Source organism: Sceloporus occidentalis, unplaced genomic scaffold (assembly GCF_023333645.1).
Source record: "Sceloporus occidentalis isolate IW3139 unplaced genomic scaffold, rSceOcc1.0.p SCAF_9, whole genome shotgun sequence".
NCBI lineage: Eukaryota > Metazoa > Chordata > Lepidosauria > Squamata > Phrynosomatidae > Sceloporus > Sceloporus occidentalis.
Genome location: NW_028316989.1, coordinates 42,792,301 through 42,818,750, shown reverse-complemented (window position 1 = coordinate 42,818,750; position 26,450 = coordinate 42,792,301). Strand labels below are relative to the sequence as shown.

The 26,450-nt window shown below is 42.2% G+C and overlaps 1 protein-coding gene across 3 annotated transcripts; it reads right to left on the bottom strand.

The window, feature by feature from the left end:
* Positions 1 to 1,613: 1,613 nt before the first annotated feature.
* LOC149307416 (DET1 homolog) lies at positions 1,614 to 25,385 on the bottom strand. Of its 3 annotated transcripts, none has more exons than XM_089539127.1 (5): positions 25,085 to 25,385; positions 21,615 to 22,791; positions 16,729 to 16,919; positions 15,153 to 15,344; positions 1,614 to 2,011 (listed from the first exon to the last, which is right to left on the bottom strand). In XM_089539127.1, exons 2-5 carry the CDS (start codon positions 22,695 to 22,697, stop codon positions 1,843 to 1,845), a joined length of 1,635 nt encoding a protein of 544 aa, XP_089395253.1. In that variant the 5' UTR covers positions 22,698 to 22,791; positions 25,085 to 25,385; the 3' UTR covers positions 1,614 to 1,842. The 3 variants fall into 3 exon arrangements, with proteins under 3 accessions (XP_089395253.1, XP_089395251.1, XP_089395252.1); XM_089539125.1 differs by lacking the exon at positions 1,614 to 2,011 and adding an exon at positions 7,751 to 11,308; XM_089539126.1 differs by lacking the exon at positions 1,614 to 2,011 and adding an exon at positions 7,751 to 11,308 and having other exon boundaries at positions 25,207 to 25,385.
* Between the last annotated feature and the right edge of the window lie 1,065 nt (positions 25,386 to 26,450).

Genomic DNA, 26,450 nt, shown 5'->3' with positions numbered 1-26,450 from the left:
AAACTGCTGCAGCCTCTCCTACCTTGTGTGTTCTTCCTCATTTACAACGTTTGCCATCTTGATCACATCCTGATGGTACTTGGACACATGTGTCCCAGTTTTGATCTGAGAAATGTTAGCGGATAAGGTGTCAGGGCCAGCCCTATTACCAGAGCCCAAGTATAGTAGGTCTGAAGTTCATTTATCTTCATTGATCCCTTCCCCCTCTTCGCCCGCCATGCGAGATCTAGAATTTTATCTGATAAACCTCTCACCCATCTGTGGCTCACAATGTTGACTGTTGAAACCTAGGCGGCTGTCTGATTAGCCCAAGCCAGGCTTGCAAACTGTTAATGAACAGCCAGCAAACATACTTTGTTTTGTCATGAATGCTAATGGGGCATAGATTGTTCCCCTGCTTTGGTCCAGCTGCCAGGCTCCAAAGTGAATGTTACTCTGTCTCTCTCTGCCTCCCTCCCCTTGATTCTATTATTTCATCTTTTTATTCCCCTTTCTTTTTTGGTTCCTCTTTGTTTTCTAATGTTATAATCAACTCTGCTCTTCTTTAAAAGAAAGGATGCCATGGCAACCGGGCAGCTGTTTTTAACTCCTTCCTGCTCTTGTTATGCATGGAAACAGATTTCTTTCCCTTTGGACATTATCTTGTTTGCCTTGCAACAGGTTACATCTGAACTGACTGCAGAGCGAGAGCTTGGAAAACGTATTCCTGGACTAGAGGGAGTGAAGGGGGATCCAAAATAACACTAGGGAATTTATCACGTGGGGACAACTAGAAGCGTAAATGGGGCTTATCCCAGGAAAATCGCAATGACATCATGAATAAAGTACCATTATCCCAGGAATATCCCGCAAAAATTGCGATAAAGCTTTTCACACGACGTCGCGATCAAAAGCTATTAAAGCACCATTAACCTGGGAATAACCAGGCAATAAAATGTAACAAATCATTCATGGATCTGTATTAATAATTATATTATATAACCTATTCCATACAGTCCTTATACAGCTTAATGGAAAAACGACAAATTGACCCAACTGATCAGACACGGTTCTACAGAGAAATTTTTAAAAGACTGGCTACCAATGATAGGATATTTAAGATCATATTGAGGTCAAATAACCACTCGGATGGTCAAGTAGGATTCAGATAATAAAAGTATATGTTAATAAAAACATATAGATATGTGTACATATGGACACAGGAAAATAAATACAACTAAATAGCTAAAGAGGTTATTTTCTTATTATTCACACAATATAGGTATGATAGGTTAACATGCAATAGAAGGATATTTTATTATATTATATTATATTATATTATATTGCTTATTAGTAAAAGGACTATGAATATTAAAAAATAGCCAAAAAAATAAGAATAGGAAGTAATTTATTTGTGTGTTATTGTTTTGTTACTATACATTTTTATAAGTTACTCTATCTTTGTGAAAGTGATTGTGATTGTTTTATGAAGGATGGACAGATAGATGATAGATAGATAGATAGATAGATAGATAGATAGATAGATAGATAGATAGATAGATAGAGATATGTCTTGGCACTATAACCCTATGAGCCTTGATTCCATTACAATACTGTAAGATGTAGTACTTGGATTCACCCTCCCCATACAGACAAACATTTATTTTCAAGGCACTGTTAAACACCATCTGCGTAGCTACAAAAATTAGTCTAGAAAGTGAACTTGTCTCCGAAAGGTACATGACCCCTTATCACATTGGTTCAATCTGGTGCTTACCTTTTTGTGCATTTGTGTTTGCCTTGCTCTTCAGATCTTAGCATTTCTTGCTCGGAAGAGGTGAGTTTTATCTTTCCACCTGTCCATTAGGCCAGGGACAGGTAACAGCTTGACATGTTTGCTCCCTTGCCAGTCCTCCAACTCAGCATAATCTTGCGGAGGGTTTGCAAACAAACCCGATTAGCCCTTGCTTTTCTTTCATCCTTCCTCATGGGGGAAAATACTTCCATAGCAGAATCAGCTCTGAACATATGGCTAATCCAGAACAAAGGACAAGATGGAGCTTTCATAATCAGTATGACTGGTGAATAAAATTACTAGATCTCAGGACATGGCTTGTCTTCTCTGGTCCTCAGGGCAAGGAATCCCAGGGCAACAGTATGTATATGTGTATGTTTCTAATGAAATCTTAATTAAGGATTAGTTTTAAAATTGTAATTAACTAGCTAGTGCTCCACCTCCAAATGCCCTCGAACCACAGAGACAGAGGAATGCTAAATATATTGAAAACAAAAGCACTGACAAAGCAGCAAACTAGGGTTTGCCTGTTGAGTGGCTGGAATCTCAAGCCATGGTTTCAGTTTTAAGCTATTCTTGTATAAACCATGATTTGGCACAACGCCTGGACTGAACCTCAGCCATTAAGCCATAGGCAGAGTAACCCTAAAATGGCAGAGACCAACGATGGAGGAATCACTGCTTCCTGAAATCTGGTGGCTTATACTGGCCATGGCATAGAATGGTGAGGAGTTAGTGGGAAGAGATTTACTGCATCAGTTCTTGGACTATGTCTATGCTCTTCCCTTCAGGCTTCCAGAATCTATGCTACTCCAAGAACTGGTGCAGTAAATGCTTAAAAGTATCTAAGAGACCTGCCATACTGCAGAAATAAAGCCATTTGACACCACTTTAACTGTCATGGCTCCATCCTGTGGAATCCTGGGATTTATAGTTTCATAAAAAGTATTCATCATGGTCCATCAGACAGCTCTGGTGCCTCACCAAAGTACAAATCCCAGGATTCTGTAGGATAGAGTTATTACAGCATAACTGCTTTATTTCTGCAGTGTGGATGCACCCTAGCATGCAATAGTATTTGGAATACTCGTCTTGAGAGACCCAAAACGAAACAAGAAGCCCATGACTTTCTATCTTAGCCTGACCCACGTCACAGGCTTGTTATGAGTAAAAATGGGGAGTGGGACTATATACTGTGCCTTGAACTCTTTGAAACTCAAGGTGTCATATAAATGACATATAAAGGGATCAAATAAATGAACAATTAAAAATTTATACCACAAGCACCTCAGGGCAGACAACTGAATGTTTCATAGCTGTTCTGTCAAGCAACACTGGCAAGGCTATATTTATATTGATTTTAAAAACGCAGCCTTTTGGGGCCTCCTCTTATTGGTTTCTTATCCCCTTCTGTCCTCCTCCACAAGCCAGGAGCCAGTGCATCTGCAATCCTTCTTAAGCAGTCTTGCCTCTCCATGTTCCTCAAACACAATTTGGCTGGGCAAAGACGATCAAGGGCTCTCCAGTTGTTTTTGTACTTTCCACAGCCTTCTCCACTCCTTGCAATGCAACCGTCACTTAATTGGTACTCGTTCGGTTGCAGGAGTTGGAGGAGGGGATGGGGAGCTTTTGTTATCGAACTGGCTAAAAGCATCCAAGAGGCCTGGCCCTGATGAAGGAGTTTGATAATGGAGGAACGGAGATGGGCAGAAGCTTCTGGAGTATGGCTTTTCTGCATTTCTCAGAAATGCTAGATGGGAAGGAAGGCCATCTCCCACACACATAGGGGCCACTATGCATTCATCCTCCATGCAACTCATCTATGGAGAGAACCCTTGCTCATCCTGCCTGCATGCTGGACCCCTGAAGAGCACCCTTTTGTATTTGCTTCCTAATCATAACTAAGATAAAATTAAAGGTTGGTTTGGGCTAGGACATATCCTGCAACATTTCACAAATGAAAGCTGGGACACATGTGGCCAAGCAAAATTAGAGTGAGGATAAGAAGGCAGCAGTTATTAATGAGGAACAACACAGAGAAGCTAGGAGAGGCTGTAGCAGTTTGCTTTTGCCTAAGCCAACTGAGAAGGTCAATTTATGCTTGAGTGTATACAATAACTAAGGCATGTGTCAGTGTGGCCAAATCAGGCATCTCCAGGAATGGGCACAATAAGTGAACTAGATTTAACTGTGCAAAAGCACTTTTGGCCATCAAAGAAACCTGGGCTTCCAGGATTCAAAGCTGAATATAGAAATGCATACAATTACCACACTCCTGAGCACTTGGTTGTACTGGAGTTTGGCCATTTAAAAATGTCTTGTCTTCCTTCCTTCCTGGGCTACATACATCTCCTGCTTTTCCACAGCATGAAGATATGCAGTAGTGTCCACTAATATTTACTGATCAAGTTTCCCTTAAAAATAATATAAACAATAAATAAAATAGTTAACTCATCCCAACTGACTTGGTGCAAAACTCTGCACATGCTCAGAGGCCACAGTGCCTAGAAGTTGGTACGTTACAGCAAACAATAGCATTTTTAGCAATAACATTTACATTTCTGTACTGCTTAATAGAGAACTCAGCACTCTCTAACTGGTTTACAGTGTGTTAGCCAATTGCCCCCAACAAGCTGGGGGTACTCATCCTACCATCTATGAAAGGATGGAACAAGCAACTGTATTTGCAAAGTGTGGACCCCAACATCCGAATTTCCTTCTGTGATTTTTATGGTTTGGTTCTAAGCATACCCCAGCTCCCATTGCAGCAGGTCCCTGACTGAAGTGAAGAAAGATGTTTGCAATCTTTCTCTGCTTCTGCCCTACGGCAAACAACTCGCCTGAGCAATTGTCGGAAATGGCCCTCTTGCCACACTTTGCGGAAACCAAGACTTTCATTCGCTTCTGTGTGGTTTATGGCAGATGCAGGTCAATTTATTGGCTTGTCCAGTACTCAGATCGGTCCAAGCAGATCCACGGGATGCATGGAAACAAAAGATTAACTTGGAAAGCAGGATTCTGAGGAAGGCTGGAGCTTTCCATGTGGCTTTTCTGTGCCAGAAAATGCAGGCACACTCTTTGTCACCCTCGGGAAATACAGAGTAAAACAGATCACCAGTTTGGATAATTTGGAGAGGCCCATTTAGTGCCAGTGACAAGAAGCAGGCAGACAGTTGCTATTTGTCTCCAGAGCAGGAATTACACTGGCAAGATTCATCTTCCATATTCTTTGTCAATATAGTTAGCCATTCATCCTAGATCCTAACTGTCCGTCAGTTTTTCTAATGCCCCTTGACATGTTAATCAATTGAAGTTTTTGTTGAATAAATTGCTGGTTAAACAAAGTTTGGGGATGTGTGGCTTTCCAAAAGATGGGTCAGTGCTGGGAGAATGTCCCATCAGTCCTCCTTAAATCCTCACCAATAAACTCAACATCCCTCTGAATGATTTAATAATAATAATAATAATAATAATAATAATTTACTTTTAAAATACAGACATGTCCCAATTTGCCTTTCCTTCAATGTCCTTGGGGTATCTTCCAGTTCTATGAATCTATGAGGACTTGCTGGCAGGAAGGCATTCATTTGACTGGTTAGGATGAGCACCATGAGAGGAAGAAGAAGCTTCTGCTTGTTGTCGACTCTAAGGCCTATCAGGGAATCACAAATGTCCAAAACACACTGCAGAAACAATCCAGTTTGAGACTGCTTTAAGTGCCCTGGCTCAGTGCTAGGACATCCTGGGAATTGTAGTTTTTTCTAACACCAGAGCTCTCTGACAGAGAAGGCTAAGTTGATTCATGACATTTCTTTACTTAAATACATGCTTATTTGATTAAAGTGAAGATGTCCCATCCTTCTGATCAACATGGGAACAAATGATACTGCAAGATACACATTCTAATAGATTGTAAGGAACTATGATGCTTTTAGTAGGAAGCTGAAGGTTACATATGTTTAGCTTGGAGAAGAGAAGATGGAGAGGTACTCTGTTGTTTAAATACCTGAACGGATATCGTGTAGAAGATGGAGTGAACTTCTTTTCTGCTGCTTCAAAAACGACAACAGAGACAAGAAAAAAGATTGTACCTAAAGATTAAGAAGAGCTTGTAAGAGCTGTGTGGGTGGGATAGAGTGCTTAGAGGGGTTGGTAGACTCTCCTTTGGAAGCCTTTAAACAGAGATTGGATGGCCATTTGGAAGTTCTTTAGTTGTGTATTCCTGCATGGCAAGGGACTCTCAGGCTGGAAACTGGTTTGACTCCACAGGTAAGGTGACTGTCCCAGGTATGTTGTGGGGTCCTTCTGCAGGTGCTTCTTGGTTGTTTTGTGCAAGGGAAGAGGTGCAGCTTTTCTAAAGATGTTAGACCTTCCAGAGTATCTGCAGTGCAAGTGGTAATGCTGTCACTCTTTGCAAATTCTGCCCCAGTTAGATTCTTATCCACGGAGGAGTCATCTTGGGTCACACCTGTGCCAGACGTGACAATTGTGTTTGCATATAGAGAGTGGGGGAGTCTGACCTTGTTTGTCTCTTTTTTACTACTTTCATAACAGCTCTGTCTAGAAATTCTGAGAATTGAAAGCCCTTCTTGTTGTACATTGTTTCAGCAGACTTTGCCATGTACAGCCTCTGAAGCAGGCCAGATTTGTTTGTGTATCCAAAGTATTTTTATGCCACTCTTCAGCTGAAAAGGGCTCCCAGAAGGGCTTTACAAAGATCAATAAGACAATCCATCCCTTTGGACTTACAGCCTAAAAGGCATGTCACAAAAGGAAAAGGGATGGGGTGGGAGGAGGGGGAGAAAGAAAACTCAGGCACCATGTTTTAAGATGTTATAATGACCCAGATGGAACAGGAGCAGTTCCAAGAAGAGGCAAAAGCTACTCATTTCTCAGCAGGGTGACAGAGCAACCCTTTTTCTTTCCCAATTAATATTTTATGGAGAGGAGGAGCCTGGTTTCATTGACTTTTCAGAGCTAAGGGAGGCCTTGCTTTCCTGATTCTTTCTCCCATTGCAGATCTGGGAGCTGAGATTGAGAATTTGCTCACCTAAGGCTAGGATGGAGCATGTTAGTTGATCCAGGTGTCAGTGCATATGCCCCAGCATTTCACAGATGAAAAATGAGACATGTGTATGGAGCTAGACCTAAGAAATGGGTTTACCATTCTACCTTTTCCTCTTATCCAGTCCTTCACTTTGAAATATGGCCTTAATCACTACATCTAACTACAGTTTGAAATGTTGTTTTAAAAAAAGAAATAGTTTTATTGGCCATTAGCTCATGTAATACTATCTCTTACTTTAGTGTTCGAATGACAAGCTGTGAGAGGGCTCCACATGTGTCCCACTTTTCATAGTTAATGATATAATCAGGGGTTGTTCCAAAGTCTCAGGCTATGGCCCAGAAACCTAAATTTTGGGATGATCCTGAGCTAGCAAACGTAAGCATTCTACCACTGAGCTATGCCCCTTCTTCAGTAGCAGTGCACCTGTCTCTTAGGTATAGCAGAGGTGGGGATTTGGGAAAGCCCTCACTTGAATGTTAGCTGTGAACACTGTGAAGTCTTCCCATTTGGTGGGTTAACCGTAAAGACCCCCACATTTGGCCACAGTAGTGGATTGCCTAAGAGGAATCCCCATTGGTGGCACTGGAGCGATTGCCCGAGTGGACATCCCCATACTTGTTGTATACAGTGGTGGGATAAAGGATGAAACCCTCACATAAAAGGTGCAAACCTATTTGAAGTAGGCAGCAGTGGAATATGAGTGGAGATCCACACACTTGGTGGCAGAGGTGGGATTATTCAAGAATAATCCTTGAAGAAGACTATTTTCAAGATCAGGCTTTGGGGAATTCTGGAGCTGCAGTGCAATATATATATATATATATATATATATATATATATATTCCAAGTTCAGTTTTCCTGCTTACTGAACTACATATTATGGAGAAGCTGCAAAGACAAGAAGCCACTTTTCAAAAAATAGAACTGTGATTTATTTCATTTTTAACTCACATAGTTAACAAATTTACAACCCACTAGAAAGGAAAGAAAAATGTGAAGCACCAGTATTTGCCTTCTTTCCAATTCTCTTTTCACATCGCCTAACAAAAGGCTTGAGTGGTGAATTCAGAGGGTAAATGTCACGGATAATAGCTGCAGGTCTTGTCATGCTGCATCAAGGTATCTCCCCCTGCTTTTGTCAAAGCCACCACAGATTTACAGTATTTTAAAATTCATTAGGCTATGCAGAACTTGAAGGTCATGAGCAACATTTTTCTCTTCCATCTTTTTAAATACTAAGAAAGCAACATCAGCCCAGGAAATCAGCACAGCTGGGAAGTTTAGGCTGTGTACACCTAGAGCTGCCATCTTCAAACGTCTTTACCCACTCCCCCATTCTTGGCACTAGAGACATCTGTACAACAAAACCAAAATCTCACTGCTATCTCTTCAAAGAATACCAGCACAGTCTGAACAAAGGTTTCAGGGATGAGGATGATGATGATGGTGGCACGCACACCGGTGGTACATTCTCAGTTTTAGGGCCAAGAGTTGTGATGTTGCAAGGTGCTACGTTACAGGTATATGTTGCCTTCCTCTGTGGAGGTCAACTATCAGGTTTAGGAATCACTTAGGAAAGTGGCATCAAAGTTAAATCCTCTCCTCTTGGCATAAGTGCTTTGATCAAAATTAGAATCAACTGAAAGGTGCTTCAAAGGAGGTTTTAGCAGGAGGAACTGTAAGATCCATGTGGAATTCCCACATCCCATTTCAAAACTACTTTTGGGAATTTAGAATCATAAATTAATAGAGTTGGAAGAGACACCAAGGTCCATCCAGTCCTTGCCATACAGGAGCAAAGCACTCCCGTCAGATGGCTATCCAGCCTGTTTAAAAACCTCCAAAGAAGTAGACTTCACCATACTCTGAGGGAGCATGTTCTACTGTCAAACAGCTCTTACCATCAGGAAGTTCTGCCTAATGTTGAGGTGGAATTTCTTTTCTTGTAGTTTGCATCCATTGCATCCATGTCCTACTCTCTGGAGAAGCAGAAAACAAGCTCGTTCCATCCTCAATATGACATCCCTTCAAATATTTAAACAGGGTTATCATATCCTTCTTCTCCAGGCTAAACATATCCAGCTTCCTAAGTCACTTCTCATGGGGCATTGTTTCCAGACCTTCATAATTTTGGTCATGCTCCTTTGGACACGTTAAAATAGTGGACATCTTGCCAACTAAATCAGGAGATTGCTAGGTGATTTTATCAGCCACAAAGCAAACAGCCTGTGGACTTTACTTGCCAAAGTAGGCTTAAGGAAGAGCCAGGAAATACAGTATTGTAGAGTCATGCCATTGCTTCCTATTAACGGCTGCTAGCCACAGTGGTTATAATTGCTCACAGACAATAAGCTTCTGGGATTCCTATGGGTATCTTGTTTGCTTACTGTGGAAAATAAATGTTGGATCCTAAAAGGCTTTTCTTATGGCTGTTTGTCTTTTTGGGATAGACAAACGTCACAAGCAATGCTGGCCCAGTTCTTACCACATTCTCCCTGTCCTGGCCCAATATTTGGTCACATATATCTTCAAAAGAGTGGAAGTAAAGATTAATAAAATGGACACAACCAATGGAATATAAAAATATAGTAATTCATGATCTATGTGTACTTAATTCCAAAAGTTTAACAAGAAATTAACCAGTCAACTTGCTTTGCATTGTGCCTAAAAATCCAGTGCTTATAATTTGATCTCTGCTTCAAAAACCATGCTTGTCTACAAAAAGGCAGTAGGCATTTCAGGTGGAGAAGATGCTCTAAACATCTCCCAAAGAGAATGTCACACTTCTTGCCAGTGTTAACTCTGTCTCTATATGGCATGATGGACACAGTGAGAATGTGAACAGTACCACATGCAGCTGTTTTGAGAGAGACAAATGCAAGCTAGGGTGAGAGGAGAAAAGCAGCTGAATAGACATATACCTTCCTTCTGTATTTACGTCTTCCAGTAAATGGTGGCCATAAACTTACCTAACAGAGAATCAAGTTTGCATCCAAGACAATGACACAATTTTTCAATTCTGTTCTGTTTACTTTCCAACTTTTAATCCAAGAGGCAAAAATGCCTTCACAAAATTATTATTCATTTCTTTCAGCACTTGAAACTAAGGCCCCTAGGTCAAGGGAAAAGTCACAAGCTGCTTATTCCGAAGGCAGCAAGAACCTTCTGGACTATGTATAATCAGTGGCCAAACTGAGGCAAACAATACAATTGTGGGAGTAATTCAAATACTCCTAAGAGTACTAGTGCTGTCTACCTGAGCCCTTCACAACTGAAAGAGCCACAGCAAAATTCTTGTGAATTCATTCAGCGCTTGCAAGGCTTAAAAGACATTTAGGGACTACCCTATGCTTGCGCAAGCTCTCTGTTTGGAATATGTGGAAGTCCCTTAATAGAGGTACCTTGCCTCCAGCTGAGAACTAGCAGAGTATATCTGAAATTGATCCTCAGATCTGTGAGATAGAGACAAAATTTAAAGAGCTGTGTTTTAGAGACGTCTCCAGAATATTTCAGCCCTTCAATATATTTGGAAATTGATGAAGAAGGAAATATGGCTTTCTGCCTTAATCTATGACCAATGGCTTCAAGAGGCCAGGTTGTGCCTGTAGTGTTGTCTTCAGCAATTTGTATAAGTTAATGAGGTCAGCACTATACTCCTATACTACTTACTGGCAGTCACTGTGCAGCTGCAATAGCAAGACAGGACTCTCCTTTGTATCTTTGGTTATTGGCAAAACAAAATCCTCCCACCACAAACCACTCTCAAGGATTAGCAGCACTTGGGAGATGGGAAAGTTTAAGTGACAACATGGCTTAGGGAGAAAATAACTTGGGCAGCACTTGTAAGAAATGCTTCTTGATCATGAAATGGTGGCAGGAGAACCATGCTCCCAATCAGAAAATAGAACTGGATGAGATGAAAAATGAGAAGATTAAGGACCTTGCTGAGATGTGAATGGTTTCTCTCTTTCATTGTGCTTACCCAGAAGTACCAATACAATAAAATAAAATACAGAAGTTATGAAAAAAGGACTTTACAAGATCATATGTTCAGTTCACACAGAGGAGAAACAAAAAGGTAAGTATAACAACTCTGGATTCATCACCACTTGGCTGAACCTTGAGGGCCAAACAGTTTGGGCTGAGATGCATAACACTGTTAGCTCCTCAAAAGGAGTACATCTGTTTGGTTTCCTAGAATACAAGTCTAGCTTTGGTGTGCACATGATTAAATGCATATACTCAAAGCCCATGGCTGGCACTGGTGAAGTGTATGCTATGTACAGCTGTGCCTCATGTGGAAGTTTACAACATATTCGGCATTTGTCCGCTGCACCGAGATAGCAAAGGGCTCAAAAGGGTGGAAAGTAAATGCAACCAGACGCCGGACTGTATGATTGATAGGCCGGCCCAGGAGTCCTGCTTGGATTTCAAACTTCAGAAGACCAGAATCTCGGGCATAAAATCTGTAAAAGGGAAAGAGAGAGAGAGAAGAAGACAGTGATGCTTGCAGCCTCAGTCAAATGAAACTGAACCAAGTGCAATATGATGATTCAGGGAGAAAAGAAACATGCCATGTTGTTTTGATCTGAGTAAAAACAAGATGGGATTGAAATAACATTCCCACAAATGTAATCTGGAAAAAGGAAAGCTTTCTTTTTTAAAATAATGAACAATGATAAGATTAAAGCACATTATGGGTTGATTATCTGAGAGTGCAGGGCAACTTCCATATCGCTTTGAGTCCTCACTGTAATAAGCTAGACTTGTGCGATTTCCTGCTTTCAACTAAATATATCCTGCCATACAAGTAGACCCCATGCATTCCCCCAGCAGGCTACCCTCTGGGCTGATATAGCTGCTGACAGAATAGGAAGAGAGATGCTCTTTCAGTAAGTAAGACACCCTCCAGGTGTTGATAATACAGCCCGTTGAATTCTTCACATTCTTTCTAAGTAGCCATTATTTTCTTCTCCTAAAAGCCCCCTGACAATTAACAGACAAGGACTAGGTAGAAGAAGAACAATCTTGATAGCTGGCTTTCTAAATGGTTCCCTCCTCCATAGGAGGAGCTGCCAAGTGGGGAAAGAAGGGGATAAAGGGAGAGAAAGCTAGTTCCCACCCACCCTCCCAAATAAAACCTGGTCTATGGTCTGCTCCTCTTACTCCAATTCAGGGCAATTTACCATTTTCAAGAAGAGCACCCTATAATCTCCAAGATGGGCTCTGTTTGGTATTTTTAAATCTATTTTTGAAAAGTGCTCTGCAATCACAGACCATTTCCACAGGTTCGCACACAGTGGATAAATTAGACACTGAAATGCAAGATGCGTGTCAACAAGAACAGTCATATTGAGCATTTCCTCTCTATACCGATTGTTATGAAAATAGAAAGTTTACCTGCAAATTGGTTTGCTTTTAAAAGCCTCTCAAATTGGTTTCCTATTAAACTTATAAGTCTCCTGAGCCCTAGCCCTTTTAAGTTCAAAAGCAGCCAAAGACAAAAGAAAATTGCATCCTAATGGTCCCTACCTTTCCTTTTTGCTCCACCCCAAGCCCCCAGCTTGGCTAAAGGCTACCTGACAAATCTCTTGAATGGAACAATGAGAGAAGGGCCAGAAGCCCTGCAGTCAGAGGCACTCAGCACAGAGGCTAGAAAAGTGAAGAATGGCTGTTTCAGAAGCTGCAGCCTGGCATAGGAGGAGAAATACTGTGTGTCTGTGACAGAAGACTCCAAAGGGAGTGCAAGTGTGAGATGGAATAATGATGCAGCACCCAAGAGGAAGGATAATAAGAACCCCATGTGAGAGAAAAGGTAAATATTCCTGGACGCAGACGAGACTCAATGGATTTCAGAAATATGGACAGAAGAGGACCCAAAATAGCCACCCAATTCAGTTGATTAACTGGCCCTCACTGGGGAGCAGATTGGAGTCGTTGCTTCTTGTGGGTCCTTGTGTAAAATACATTTTGGGGAGTGTCACAATTTAGTCTGAATATACATGGCTACACATTTACCTATCTTCAATTTTCAACTCAGTTTTAATTTTATAAATATTTCTTTCTTTGGAAATAGACAAACACATTAAGGATTTTAGCAATATCCAGCTGGTTTCCTTGCTTATTCCCAATCAAAAGAAAGAATGTCTTGTGCCTGGACACCCCCCCCCCCCCCAAATCCCTGATGCTTCAAAAAACTGAATACGGCTTTACTAAAAATTACACTGCCAGAAATTATATAGTTCTCTATCCCAGACTACCTTGTCTCAGTCAAAGGCACTTTCAGATTGTAAAGCTGGACAGACACAGCGCAGACCCAATGTTGAGGAAGGCTGGCAAGTACTATACTAGGCTACCTGGACCAATGACCAGTGAGTACAAGGAAGTGTCATACAGTTTATTTTATATTCACTGGAGAAAACTTTCTGAGTAAATCCTCTCAATTCAGAGATATCAGAGAAGATGTAAATTTGATTACAAGGCCCATCATCCCTCACTATTAGCTATTTTTGGGATGACTGATGGAGGCTGCAACTCAACAACTGGAGGACCACACATTCCCTATCCTTGATATACATCAACTTTTAGGTGTGGCAACCAGCACTAGGCAATACGTTTCTAAGGTATTGTTAAGGGATAGGAACAATGATAATTTATTTAGCAATTTGTTACCATTGTATATCCTTTCTAGATGCCCTGTCCCAAGCTCCATACTGTTTTTTTCAAGCAAGTCTCTCAAAAGGCTGAGAGCTCATCCCTTCCAAATGAAGGATCTTCTATAGGGTAAATAAGCAAGCACCAAAGACTCAAGATTTCCAAAAGCCTGAAATGCTATACTTTGCCTTGACTTTCCTAAAGCTGCAAGAGCTGTAGAGCTGGGGGAAGGTGGTTATTTTCCTTGTCTACCACAGAAGCCCATTGTTGGGCATCAAGGACAGCAGAATGAAAAACAAGCTGAAAAAATATGCTGAGATGACCAATATATTTCAAGTACTTCCAACCAGGACACAGCATGAGCTGTGATTGTTTGAACACTCGCCACAGTCTGTAGGCGCAACAAGGGAGACACAACGCTCTCTTATAACAAGAAAATGATTTTTTTCCCTCCAGTATCTTAGAAGGAAAACAAAAGTGATAGCTTTTGAAAAATCGCCAATAGCAACAGGACAGGAGTGGGCAATTGTGATGAGTTTGGGGATCAATTTTCTAACCTGGGACCTATCTAGGGCTATATGGGATGCATAAAACCAACACTGAAAACCCACAAATGGGCAGAGGTCCATTTCTGGTTTTGAAAGCCAGGGGCCCTTTCACACTATACAGTTATACTGCTGTGATTCTACTTTAACTGCTATAGGTGCATTCTATGGAATCCCGGGGTTTGTAATTTGGTAAAACACTAGAACTCTCTAGAGGAGAATTCTAAACACCCCACCCTAAACTGCAAATGCTAGGATTTCACTGAAATCTGACATGGCAGTTAAAGTGTAATATAGTGCAATAATTATGCAGCATGAAAAAGTCCAGGCTTTTTTATGTTAAATACTGCAAGGGAGCCATGCAATCTCTTTAAAAGGTGAGTTGTCTTACTTGGAGGTTTCCAAGACAGGCAATTCGCTTTGTTTGGCAGGAAAAGTATAGTCCAGGAAGCCTGAAGAGGTTCAAGGCTTCTAAAGCAGCTTTTGTGGGGTGGGGTATACAGCCACAATGCCATGTCCCCACACCTTTGGAAGATGGAGAGGACCAATGTGTTGGATAGCTGAATCTTATCAGTTCTTACAAGTGACTCTTTTTCTCTGCTTGATATATAATTAACATCAAAACATAATCATGTTTAGGCTAGACCAAATTAAGTTCTACACAGTCCAACAGCTAGCCTGCTGTTGATATTCAGGTTTAGCTTGACTTTCAAGGAAGATGAGAGTTGAAGCCAGAATGGGGAGACTATTCTATTAGGGAATATTAAATATTCCAGTAGCCTTTTCAGCATCTGCTTATTTCAAAATGCAGAGGAGTCTGTTTATAGGGGGTCCTAAACTTTTCTTTTTATTGTTCTGTTTAAATGGTTTTCTATTTTGAAAAGTTAAAGGTATTTTAATATGACAGCTCCTTTAATTGTGTTTTAACTGGTTTTATCTCCAGTTATTAGCTCCAGCTTCCTTTAACCACATTGCAAGCCATCTTAGGTCCAGTGTCAGGAGAAAGCCAAGATAGAAATAAAATAAAAATAAATAAAATAACAAGGATACATACAATTAAGTCATACATCCAGCTCCCCAAAATGGGTGAACTTCAGGATATTCTACATACCTGATTGGATGGTCGCCACATGTCTTGGGGCGTTCCATGACTGAAACCCACTTGTCATCATAGCTGAAGAGGGAGAGGTCAAGGTAGGGGCTGCCACTGTAGGACTGAGCACTTATTGGAAGCTGGCCCAGCAGACGGCGCACAGCCTCTGTGTGTCCACCATACTTTGCGTTCACAATGGTGTCCTTGAAGCTGCAGCAAAGACAGTGATGATTATAAAATAAAACAAATACGTCTGCCAGCACCAATCCAGGCCCTGGTACTTTCCTTTTGGACTACCACTCCAAGAATTCCCAGCCAGCAGGGCCAGCGATCATGTTAGCTGGTGATTCTGAAAGCTGTTGCCCAAAAAGTAACTCTTCTGAACTCTGACAACAACCATTCATTACCACGTCTCTGTATTGGGAAAATCAGAGATAGAAAGACATCCCAACATCCCAAGCTTATGAAAAGACAGGCGGGACTAGATCTTAGCTAAGAGGATTTAGCTACAGTGAAAAATCATTGTAGGGAACAGAACTGAGAAAAACCCCTGCTTAAGGCCTTGGAAAGCTCTTCCCAGCTAGGATAAAATGGAAGGAAGAGCCTGCATAAATGCTATGCAACTGAATTACATGGATGGAACAGGAAGCACACAAAGCCTATCTGTATATATCTTGCGTTTCTCCATATCCATTCCACTACAAATAGAGGCTAAGAAAGTGGTGGGCAATTTGAAGCCCTCTGGCAATCACTGAACAGGAAATTCCATGATCCCTCAACACTATCTATGTTGGCTAGAGCTGACAGCAAGTGTAGTCCAGTACCATACAGAGGACCAAATGGTGCCCCATCTGGACTAACAAAACAGGTTGCAAAGCAGGAGATTGTATTACGTGAAGTTATATGTGCTGTAATACCTCTAAGCCCAGTATTATCCACTGAGACTGGCAACACCTCTCCAGCATCCCTGGCAGATGAAGGCCATTCCCATCACCAGAACCTTCTTAAAACTGGATATTCTAGAGGTGGAACCTAAACTTTACATCTGAGCATGTGCTCCACAGCTGAACTTCCCTCCCCAAGAACACATCTCACTTCTGACACAAACTCACTAACTGATGGTTAGTGTTCACCTAGGACTTGGAATATCATGTTCTCATCCCTACAGAGCCATGAAATTCCTTGGGCAACTTTGGAGCATTTGTTTTTCACCTTGATCTATTTGACAAGGTGAAGTGGGGAGCTCATTGGGCTAAAGGCAGCATCTAAATCTAAGTAATCATCATCACTATCATGGTCTCTCAGCCTCAGCATCTACAATACAGGGATGACAATACTGTCCTACTTTACAGGGCTTTCAAAAAGATGACTTATTATATATGCAAAGTACTTCCAACACCTTAAAGTTTAGAATTCAGAATATAAATTCTACATATTATTACCACCAAAGTACCACATATACTGATGACACTATTATAACAAAGCAGCTAAACTAGTCAGTATGAATTATAGCCCATTTGCCCTGCCTCACTCTCCCATATCCTTGGTTCTGTAGACTGACTAGGCAACTCTATGTAGATTCCCAAGGGCTCACCGGCGTTGGATCTGCCTTGCAAAATTGTTGCTTGAAGCTGAACAAGGGAATTGAACTGCCTCACTGTGAAGTGTAGCATTGCGGAAGAGGTCGCAAAAGTTCTCAAAGAGTTCCAGCAGCTCATCCGATGTGTTCTCAAAGACAGCAATCACCTCAGTTGTCACCATGTTGTACACAACAAAAAATGAGGGCTGAGAGGGAGGAAAAAGAATTCACATCAGCCAGCTGAAAACAGGCAGAAGACATAGGGGCCTATGAGTAACTCTCACTACCAACTGGTTAAACCAACCAATACAGACATGAATTTGAGGCTTGATGGGAGGATTCCATGTTTTGCCAGGAACTGCATTGTACTTCCAGCCACCTCAATGGGTAACAGATTAAGTATGCTATTAACTACCATCAAATTATTTACAAAGCAATGTGAAATTCCTCTGATTCTTGCTTTGTTTTGTTTTGTTTATTTCAAGCTGGACACATCAGTGTTCCCATTTTCTTTCTCTGCCAAACACGAAACGTTTTTCCACCCAGAATGGCAGATTTAATTTTAGTTCCTGCTGAGAAGTGATTTTTTAAGCCAGGTGGTGGCTGGCAACCAATTATTTCCCCCCTATATATGCAGAAAGGTGAGAGTTGGTAGGTTTTATTTGGGGAGGGGTTGGGGGCACTTATTTTCTTTTCCTGTCTTAATATTACCAACATGCCGAGATGAGCCTTTTAAAGTGCATTGTGCTCCACTGTTGCTTGTAAATACGGTGTACCCTTCAGGGTCCCCCGCTGCTGGGGAAATGAAAGACTGAGCGCCATTAACTATGTCTTTTGAATTACTGGCACTCTTATCCAAGAATGTCCAAAAGCTGCATTTTGGTTTTGCAATCAGTCACCTGGATACCTGTGAAGAAATCTTTCCCTAGGTAATGTTTTACAAACAAATGATCAGCATAACAAACATTTCTACATGTCTAGAGACCCACTGCTTGAGTTGGTATACTGTGTGTCATCTTGAGAATCCTAATTTTCATTTTAAAATAAAGCTTCTCACCCTTATTGTTTTAAAATACACATAATATATCTGTTTAGACAGTTGCTTGGAAAATTGAGCGCACTGATTGTCGCTACAACAATAAAGTCAGCTGCACCCTGATGACTGACTAAAGCTCTGATCTCCCTCTAATTCATTTCCATAACTCTTTGCTATCTTGGTCATTGCCAAGTTACTGAAAAAAGGTGCCACTTTGGAAGCATAATTTGACTTTCTTGGCACTTAGGATGGACATAGGAATTCAGCCATATCTTTGCACTTTTGTGGCACCAACCAATACTTAAACGTTACCAAAGGAGAAGCTGTAACATTGAGACAACCACATTACTCACAGCACTCCCTATTTTCAGGGATTATATCACAATAGCTTTCAAAGTCCCCTACAAGCAACATAGACAGCCAGTTGTGGGGACCAAATTTCACCCCTATAGTGGGCCACACTGCACCATTTACAATAAAAGTTCAATCATAAATCTAAAATGGAAGTCACTTGCAGTTCTGGTAACTATTTTGTCTGCCTTTGTGGTGTTAGGGGAAGCTCCAGAGGTGGCAACTGACTGTTTGGGACTTCTCTCCCCCCCCCAAAAAAAAACAGGAATTGTGTGTGTGGGGGGGGGGGGGGAATCAGGGCTTCCAGACAAGGGTGAAGATGCAAAAAGCTCTTGGGAAGCCAGAGTGGCCCACTGTAAACATACCTACCATTCCTGCTTCACAATAACAAATGACAATGTTTACTCAACAAAGTGATTGTCCAGAACGTATCCTGTACCCCCTAATCTTCCCCTTCAGAAAAGTTCTGATCCTATGGAGAAGCAGCAGGTCCACCTTGATGTCATCTTATAGACCTACACTTCTTCAAACATCAGAAGCAGCCACTAACTTCAAGACAACTTATTTCATGGTCTAGTATAAAACACATGATGGTCTGATTTTCCCCCCAAAATCTTCAGCCAAACCTCTCCCAATATGTGTTATGCTTTTTCCTGTAATAATAACTCACTCATTTGGCCTCTGAAATTCTTCCCAAGATATGCTAACTCAATACTTCTTAGTGTTTCTGATGTAGGGGACCAGCAATTTTTCCCTGATATACCATGGAGTGGTACTGTATTTTTTACCTATTGGCTCCAATTGTTTCTTTATTTCTTGGAAACTCACCAGGAACTAAAAACCAATTGCTGGCCCTTGGACCACCACTCCAAGTAGCATTATGCTATACTACATCAACATGTTCCTCCATCATACATTTCCCCATGCATTTTGCACTGTAGGCTTTTACACATTCTTGTAGCAATCCTTCCCAAAGTCCTGTCAGCCAATGCTGACAGGAGACATACAACTCAGTTTTGTGCAATGACAGAAGAACTGTCCAGTTTATTAAATTTTAATTCCTCCTTTCCTTCCATTAAATCCCAAATGCATGCACAACTCTAAAACTCATTTTCACACAACTCCATAAAGTATGTCAAAATGAAAGACCAAAAGGACATCTTTACCTAGAATGCTTTACAGTCAAGCAAGGACTTAATTCATATCTCCTTAATCTAAAACTAACATAGCTTTCTTTCCTACAGATAAATCTGTGTATCCAAAATTGTTAAACCCAGTACTGAACTACCTCTATTGTAGTTAGTGTTATGCACTTATTGAGAAGTAAGCTGCATCAAACACAGCCTTGACTTCCTTGTCAATGAGCTTAGCTGTTTTCCACTGAAATATTGAGCACTGTCTTGTAACTTTGACCACATTCCCTCAACTCAGTGTCCTGCAGATGTGTGAAACTGCCAGCATCCCCAGACACTGACTATGCAGGTTAGGGAAAGAAGAATTTTGTAGTCCATCACATGTGGACAGGACCAGGGGTTTTTTGGGGGGGAGGGAGGCAGCTTTTCTGCCCAAATAAACTAACCAGCTTAATGTTTAACCAATCTAAAGACTAACCAAGCACATTCAGTTACTGAGATATGCAAATGATTTCAACATAATAATTATAATTTGCAAAATTTACCAGCTGAAGTAGCAACCAATAGTTTCCTTCAACCTCTCTACAACCCTGAATCTGCAGCATGTGGGGCTACATAAATGATTTGACATATATTCCTATCAATCACCTCCTCCTCCTCTTCTTCTATCAATGCACCCCAATTTATTCTCTTCCCACTCTTTTATCTGTCTTTTAAGAATACTTTAGCCAAAAATAAATGGTTGTATCACTGTGGAACACACTTTATGCATAATGCAAAAGGTTCATTCTGAGTAATGAACCTAAACTTTTAAGCCCATTTTGGTGACCTAAGTTTTCTTTCAATGATCGCTTGTAACAATTTTGTACCCACAATCAAATACCAGTGGGAAGGATGCAATACTGCAGAGCGCGGCTATAGGACTCTTGTTTATTACATTTATTCAAAACATTATATACTGCCTTTCAGCTGAAAATATCCAGGATGGTTTAAAACAGACCACAAAACAAAGCAACAATAATTATCAATAAAGTAACAGTTGAAGCCAGCCTTTTCAAAAGCCAGTTTCAGCAGGGATTCAAACCTGGAAAAATAAAAATGTCAGACATTAGAAGCCTAGGAAATAAAAATGAAATAAAAAGGCCTGGCTCCTTAAATAGAATACTCTTGACAACCTGGGAAATGTAATTCCACAAGTGGGGTGTGACACTCTTTCCCAGTAAACATCCAACTTACTTTGGTTTAGGTGGTTAAATTGTTAAGAAAGGTTTAAGACTTTCAATGGAAAACCACCATGTAGCCCACTTCTGTCAGTATTTACCTGCAATTAAATGCTGTGCCCATCAACTTTGCCTTTAGCTTAGTATTGTCTGCCTCTTGGAGTACTGTTTCTGTTGAATTTCGTCTTTGCAACCTACTGATAGATTTTTATTTTTTAAAATTATGTTTAGTTTTGTGTCCCTGAGCACTTAGGTCCGAAACAGACAGGCTGAAAAATTTGCTTTGGGACAGCAGCAACCGTACATGTCCAGCACCAATCTGGGCTGCTGCCAGTTTTGAACTGGACTGGCAAAAGGAGCAGTAATTTACCACTCCTTTTGGCCCAGATTCTTTAGGGAAGACGTGTATCGAGCAGTTTCCCTCCGCGTTCGGGGTGTGCATCACATAAACGCTATGCCCCAAATGTGACCAGAGACCACATTTTCCAGCCCCTATGTTTTGGGCCTTAGTGAGCAAACACCAGAGGATAGAGGGATGACTGGAGAAGGGTCTCAAAAGAGGAGGCAGACTGATGTGAAAGCAGGCAGTCAATTGGAAACCTGGTTCGCAAGCTGCACAGGGCATGAACACAAAGCTACCAACTCGGGAACATGATTGGACTCTCCTCCAACTATGCCAATGGGCAAGAAAGTTGGACAGAAATGCTGTCTTAATCCTTGCCTTTCTCAGTTGTTATGAGGAGAAAGGGAGGAATCTGAAGTGAAAGCAGGGAAAGAGACATGATTCACACCTGCCCAAGAAAGGAGGAAAAGGAGACTAGCAATTTGAGCACTATCTTGTTTTCTCAATCGACATTGGAAGGTGGGAAGGGAGAGAGGGAAGCACATGCTAGCAACGACGACACATGGACTTTCACACACAATAACGTATCAATATGTTCAACTCTATCTTCTGCAGCCAGAATAGGATAAATGTATGTTGACCTATCTATACTAGGATGTCTGTGCTATCACCAAACTACTGACTGTGAATAGCCACTGTTAAGGCTATGATCAATGTTTGTACTTTTTGCACTTCAGCTGGATAACAGCACTTACATGCATAAGATTAAAACTTCAACATGCTGTACGTTAGTCCCTCATAAAGACCAGATCTCTTACCTGTGAAGGGTCTGTCACGCGTAACGTAACTACATCCTCACTTGTGTATTTGATGAAAAGATGGTTTTCATCCAACAGCTGCATCTTCCACATGCGTAGCTGCCTCAGCTGGTCAAAATACTGGAAAAACCTCCTTTTAGCCATAGCACTCCCATCCTGCTCTGCTCTTCGCCACAAGTACACCAACAGCCTGTGTTTCAGAGAATTTATGAACGGTTCTTTGTATGGGTTTGCCATGCCTGTCAGAGAATCTCGTTGGACTTCTGGATAAACACCAGAAAGTGTGAGGAAATCATCCTCATAGCAAAACCGGCCTATCGTCCGTACATCAATGAAGGTGCCCTCAGGTGTTACCTGAAAGACATGGATGGTTTGCTGCTGTACAGATAGAATGGCTAAGATATTCTTATACAAGTACAGTCCTTGGTTGTGGGACAAGATGACTTTATCACATTTGAACGTCCTAGTGTCACACAGCCTGCCTGTGTGAAGGTCTATGATGTGCAACGAGTAATCTTCCAAAGGGGATCGAGGGTTAGGTGTCACTGATTCACTGTTGCGGTAAACCTCAAAAAAAGGAGGGTGGGGTTCCTCAGGTAAGTAGGCAGCAGATCCAACAATGACATAGCGGCAATCATCTGTGAATAAACTACATTCACGGTTCAAGTGCTCACCATTGGAGGCCACATTGGTAATGTGAAGGAGGACAAAGAAACGTTCAAAGAGCCGTCCACGAATGTTGATGGACCTCTGGTCATTGCCATTAGCCAAGATCTCCCCATCGTAGCCTTGGAGGAGATCTTCGGCTGCTTGACAGCCCTGATATTCATAGATCTCCAAAGAGGTCTGATCTGAGGAGAAAGCTATGAAGTACCTCCCATCAGGGGAAAACTTCCGTAAGAAACAGGGTGGTTTTTCAACATTGACCACAGTAAAATTAGGGAAGACATTTTGATGGAAGATCCGGACTTGGTGCCAGTGAGTCCCAGTTTTGCCTGAGGTGATCCTTCGACGTTCTAAACGATAGATGACATTCTGATTCTGGATCCGTCGAGGCCTGATGGTTGGGGCATCATGATCCATAATACCTTTCTCAAATAGAGAATATTCCACGACAACAGGAACCTGACAGAGCCAAAAGCTAAATCATGCTATCGAGGAACGGAGAAGGCGATCACTGTGGGAATGAGATTCAAAGGGAGACGTTGTCAAAGCAAAGAAAAATGAGTCCTAATCCCATATAAAACATCTGTTTAAGATACCACCGCTTTCACTAATAGTAGCCAATGCTACAGACAAATCTGCTGTGACAAATAAGAAATGATTCTGGCTCATGCTACAATGTATTCACATTAACTGTCACATGAATCTTACCCAGTAAAGAGTACATAACGTTTCTTTGCCTCTTAGTTATTCTTCTGGCACTTAATACCTAAAGTAGGAGCAAGATGTATGAGCTATGCAACCACATTTGCAAGGGATCTGGCCAAAAAACCCAGACTAATGCACTTTTTAAATATGGTGGAGAAAACTGCACAAAGGGCATTAATGATTAAGAAACGGGGAAAACAGCTCCCCTCTTGAAATGAAGGAACAATGATCTAGCCCAATAGGTCAGACTATTAAACAGGGCAGGTGAACCTACTGGTTCAGTGTCATACCAACCATCATCCAAAATGAAACATGAACGTTCTCTTAAGGGAAACAAAAGTATTGAAAGCATGTCTATAAGTATGTAGTCAAGCCGATTATATGAGAAATACATAAGAGCCAAGATAGAATGGTCTCAAATGTTGATGCATGAAGCAGGCTTTTGCTAATAAAATGACTATGCTCCCAATAAAGATGTGTTGAGGTCAGGACTGATGCTGAAAATCAAACCATTATAAAATACTCTGCAAGAATTAATGAAACATCCATACAGTTACTTAAGTATCAGAGGGTCAGGTAACAGCAACACATCTGCCACAGGATGGATTTCCATGGTCTCTCCAAGGGATTCAAGACATTCTTATAGCTTTATCTTCGTAACTGTGTGAGACAGGTTGACTAAGGTCTAAAACACAGAACAGAAATAATCCAGTTTGAAACTGCTTTACCGGCCCTGGCTCGGTGCGAAGGAGTCCTGGGAATTGTAGTATATTGTGGCACCAGAGCTCTCTGCCAGAGAGGACTAAATGTCTCACAAAACTACAAATCCCAGCATTCCTTAGCATTGAGCCAGGGCAGATAAAGCGGTCTTGAACTAGATTAGTTCTGCAGCGTTTTAGATCACATTAGATAAGTGGTTATCATACTTTTACCCCTTGCGACCCCTTTTACATCTACATGCAAATGTTTTTGTTGTTGATGTTGTGTGATTTCAAGTCATTTCCAATTTATGGTGACCCTAAGGCAAGCTTATCATGGGGTTTTCTTGGCAAGGCTTTGTTCAGAGGAGCCTTCCTCTAAAGCTGAGAGAATGTGACTTGCCCAGAGTCACCAAGTGGTTTTTACAACTCAGCTGTGAATACTCCAACACAAATCACTATGCTATGCTGTCTTTGGCCCTTTGTTGTTGTTGTTGTGGCAACCCTAAGGCAAATCTATCATGGAGTTTTCTTGGCATGATTTTGTTCAGGGGGGGTGCCATTGCCATCCTCTGAAGCTGAGAGAGTGTGACTTCCCCAAGGTCACCAAGTGGGTTTCATGGCTGAGTGGGGATCGAACCCTGGCCTCCAGAGTCATAGCCAAATGCTCAAACCCAGTGATTCCCAAACTTCCATATGTTTTGAACTTCAGCTCCCACAATTCCTAACTGTTGGTCAAGCTGGCTGGGGCTTAGTGTCTAGATCAAGGGAAGTAATAGTGCCTCTCTATTCTGCTCTGGTCAGGCCTCACCTGGAATATCCAGTTCTGGGCACCACAATTTAAAAAGGATGTTGAAAAACAGGAGCATTTCCAAAGAAGGGTGACTAAAATGGTGAAGGGTCTGGAAACCATGAAGCCCTATGAGGAAGGACTGAGGGAGCTGGGGATGTTTCGCTTGGAGAAGAGAAGGTTGAGAGGTGATATGATAGCCCTGTTTAAATATATGAAGGGATGTCATATTGAGGAGGGAGCGAGCTTGTTTTCTGCTGCTCCAGAGAACACAACCTGGAACAATGGATTCGAGGTACAGGGAAAGAGGTTCCACCTCAACATTAGGAGGAACTTATAGTAAGGGCTGTTCGACAGTGGAGCAAACTCCCTTGGAATGTAGTGGAGTCTCCTTCCTCGGAGGTCTTTAAGCAAAGGTTGGATGGCCATCTGTTGGGGATGCTTTGACTGAGAGTTCCTGCATGGCAGAATGGGGTTGGGCTGGATGTCCCTTGCGATCTCTTCCACCTCTAGGATTGTATGATTCTATGATCTTAAGCCACCTTGATCCTACTGAAGAGGCAGGAATAGAAATATACTATTATTATTATTATTATTATTATTGTCCTTGCCTTCCTCTGAGGAGGCTGAGGGAGTGTGGCTTCCAGGGGCTGGCTCTCCTCCTCCTCCTCCTCCTTCTGTGCCAGGGGTGCTCCAATGATGCTGATGCTGATGTCCCAGGCCCATGGCATACCTAAAGGCAGGCAGAGCAGGGAGACCCTCGTGGAGGCGTCTGAGGGCAAAGCAAAGGCCCAGGCTCAGTCCAAGGGCCAGAGGGGCCTCCAGCGTGGCTCTTCGGGGCTCTCAGCCCCGTGGATGCTTCCCTCGAGGTCCCTTCTCCTCAGCTCTCCAGCTCCCACTGGCCGCCGCCATCTTTCCTCCAGCCAACGAGTTTCCCACTCCTCATTCCTAGAGCGTATCCTTGGTTACCATAGAGATGATAGAGCGTCGACCGCCTCGGTGGCTATCTCCTGCTTCCGCTCTAGGCAACCGCGACAGCGCACCCTGGTGTTAGAGGCGCCTCACTGCAGCCCCAGATGCTCCCTTCTGTGGCCTTACCTCCCTTATGGCTGCCATGGCAACCGCATCCTGGCCTAAAATGGCGCCATGGCAACCAGCACTCCAGGAGGGAGGCCTCCTCTCCAGCAACCAAGGAGACTGGCACTGGGTTTCCTCTCCTCCTCCTCCTCCTCTTCCCCAAGTTGCCACAGCAACACCTCTTCTCAGGATGCTCCAGGAGCATCCTCTTCTATGGCACCGCTGGGAAGAGGATGCTGTGATAGCCACCCCACAAGGAAGAACCCCCCACTATGGCAAACCCGCCCACTCACACACACAGAAACGCAGGGGGAGGGAGGAGGAAACCTCCAGTGCCAGTCTCCTTGCGGTTGCCATGCCAACCCACCTCACCCGCTGTGATAGTCGCTAACGGGATGCCATGGCAACCGTAAGCGTCATGGCAACTGCTCCTCATGTACCACACAAAAGCAACCCACCATAGAACTGTTCACACGTTAAACCGATTACGCTCGTTCCCCCCCCCCCCCGTGTTCGCTGGGGTTAGTGAAAACACTATGTTTTTACCCTAGAGAACACCTCTCTAGGAATCTCTAGGGAGATTATCACACACATATAGGATATCTCCCCCATCCTGATCCCATCATTAACCCGTCCGTGATTGTCATAATGCAAAAGGCTTTCAAATCGTATCACTAAGTCCGCCATTAACCCATCATTAAAGCGGCATTGCAAGAATGTGCACTTTCATTAATGCAAAACACCAGCCAATGTTGTGTCAACGACAGGTTAAAGACGAGATCAGCATGGCGTCTTTTGAAACTCGCGCAATCGTGATCAATCATGTTTTTCAGACAGGTTAGTGATGGGATCTGTGCGACGTTGTCTGAAAATCCTTCGTGCACGGGATAAGAATGGGAC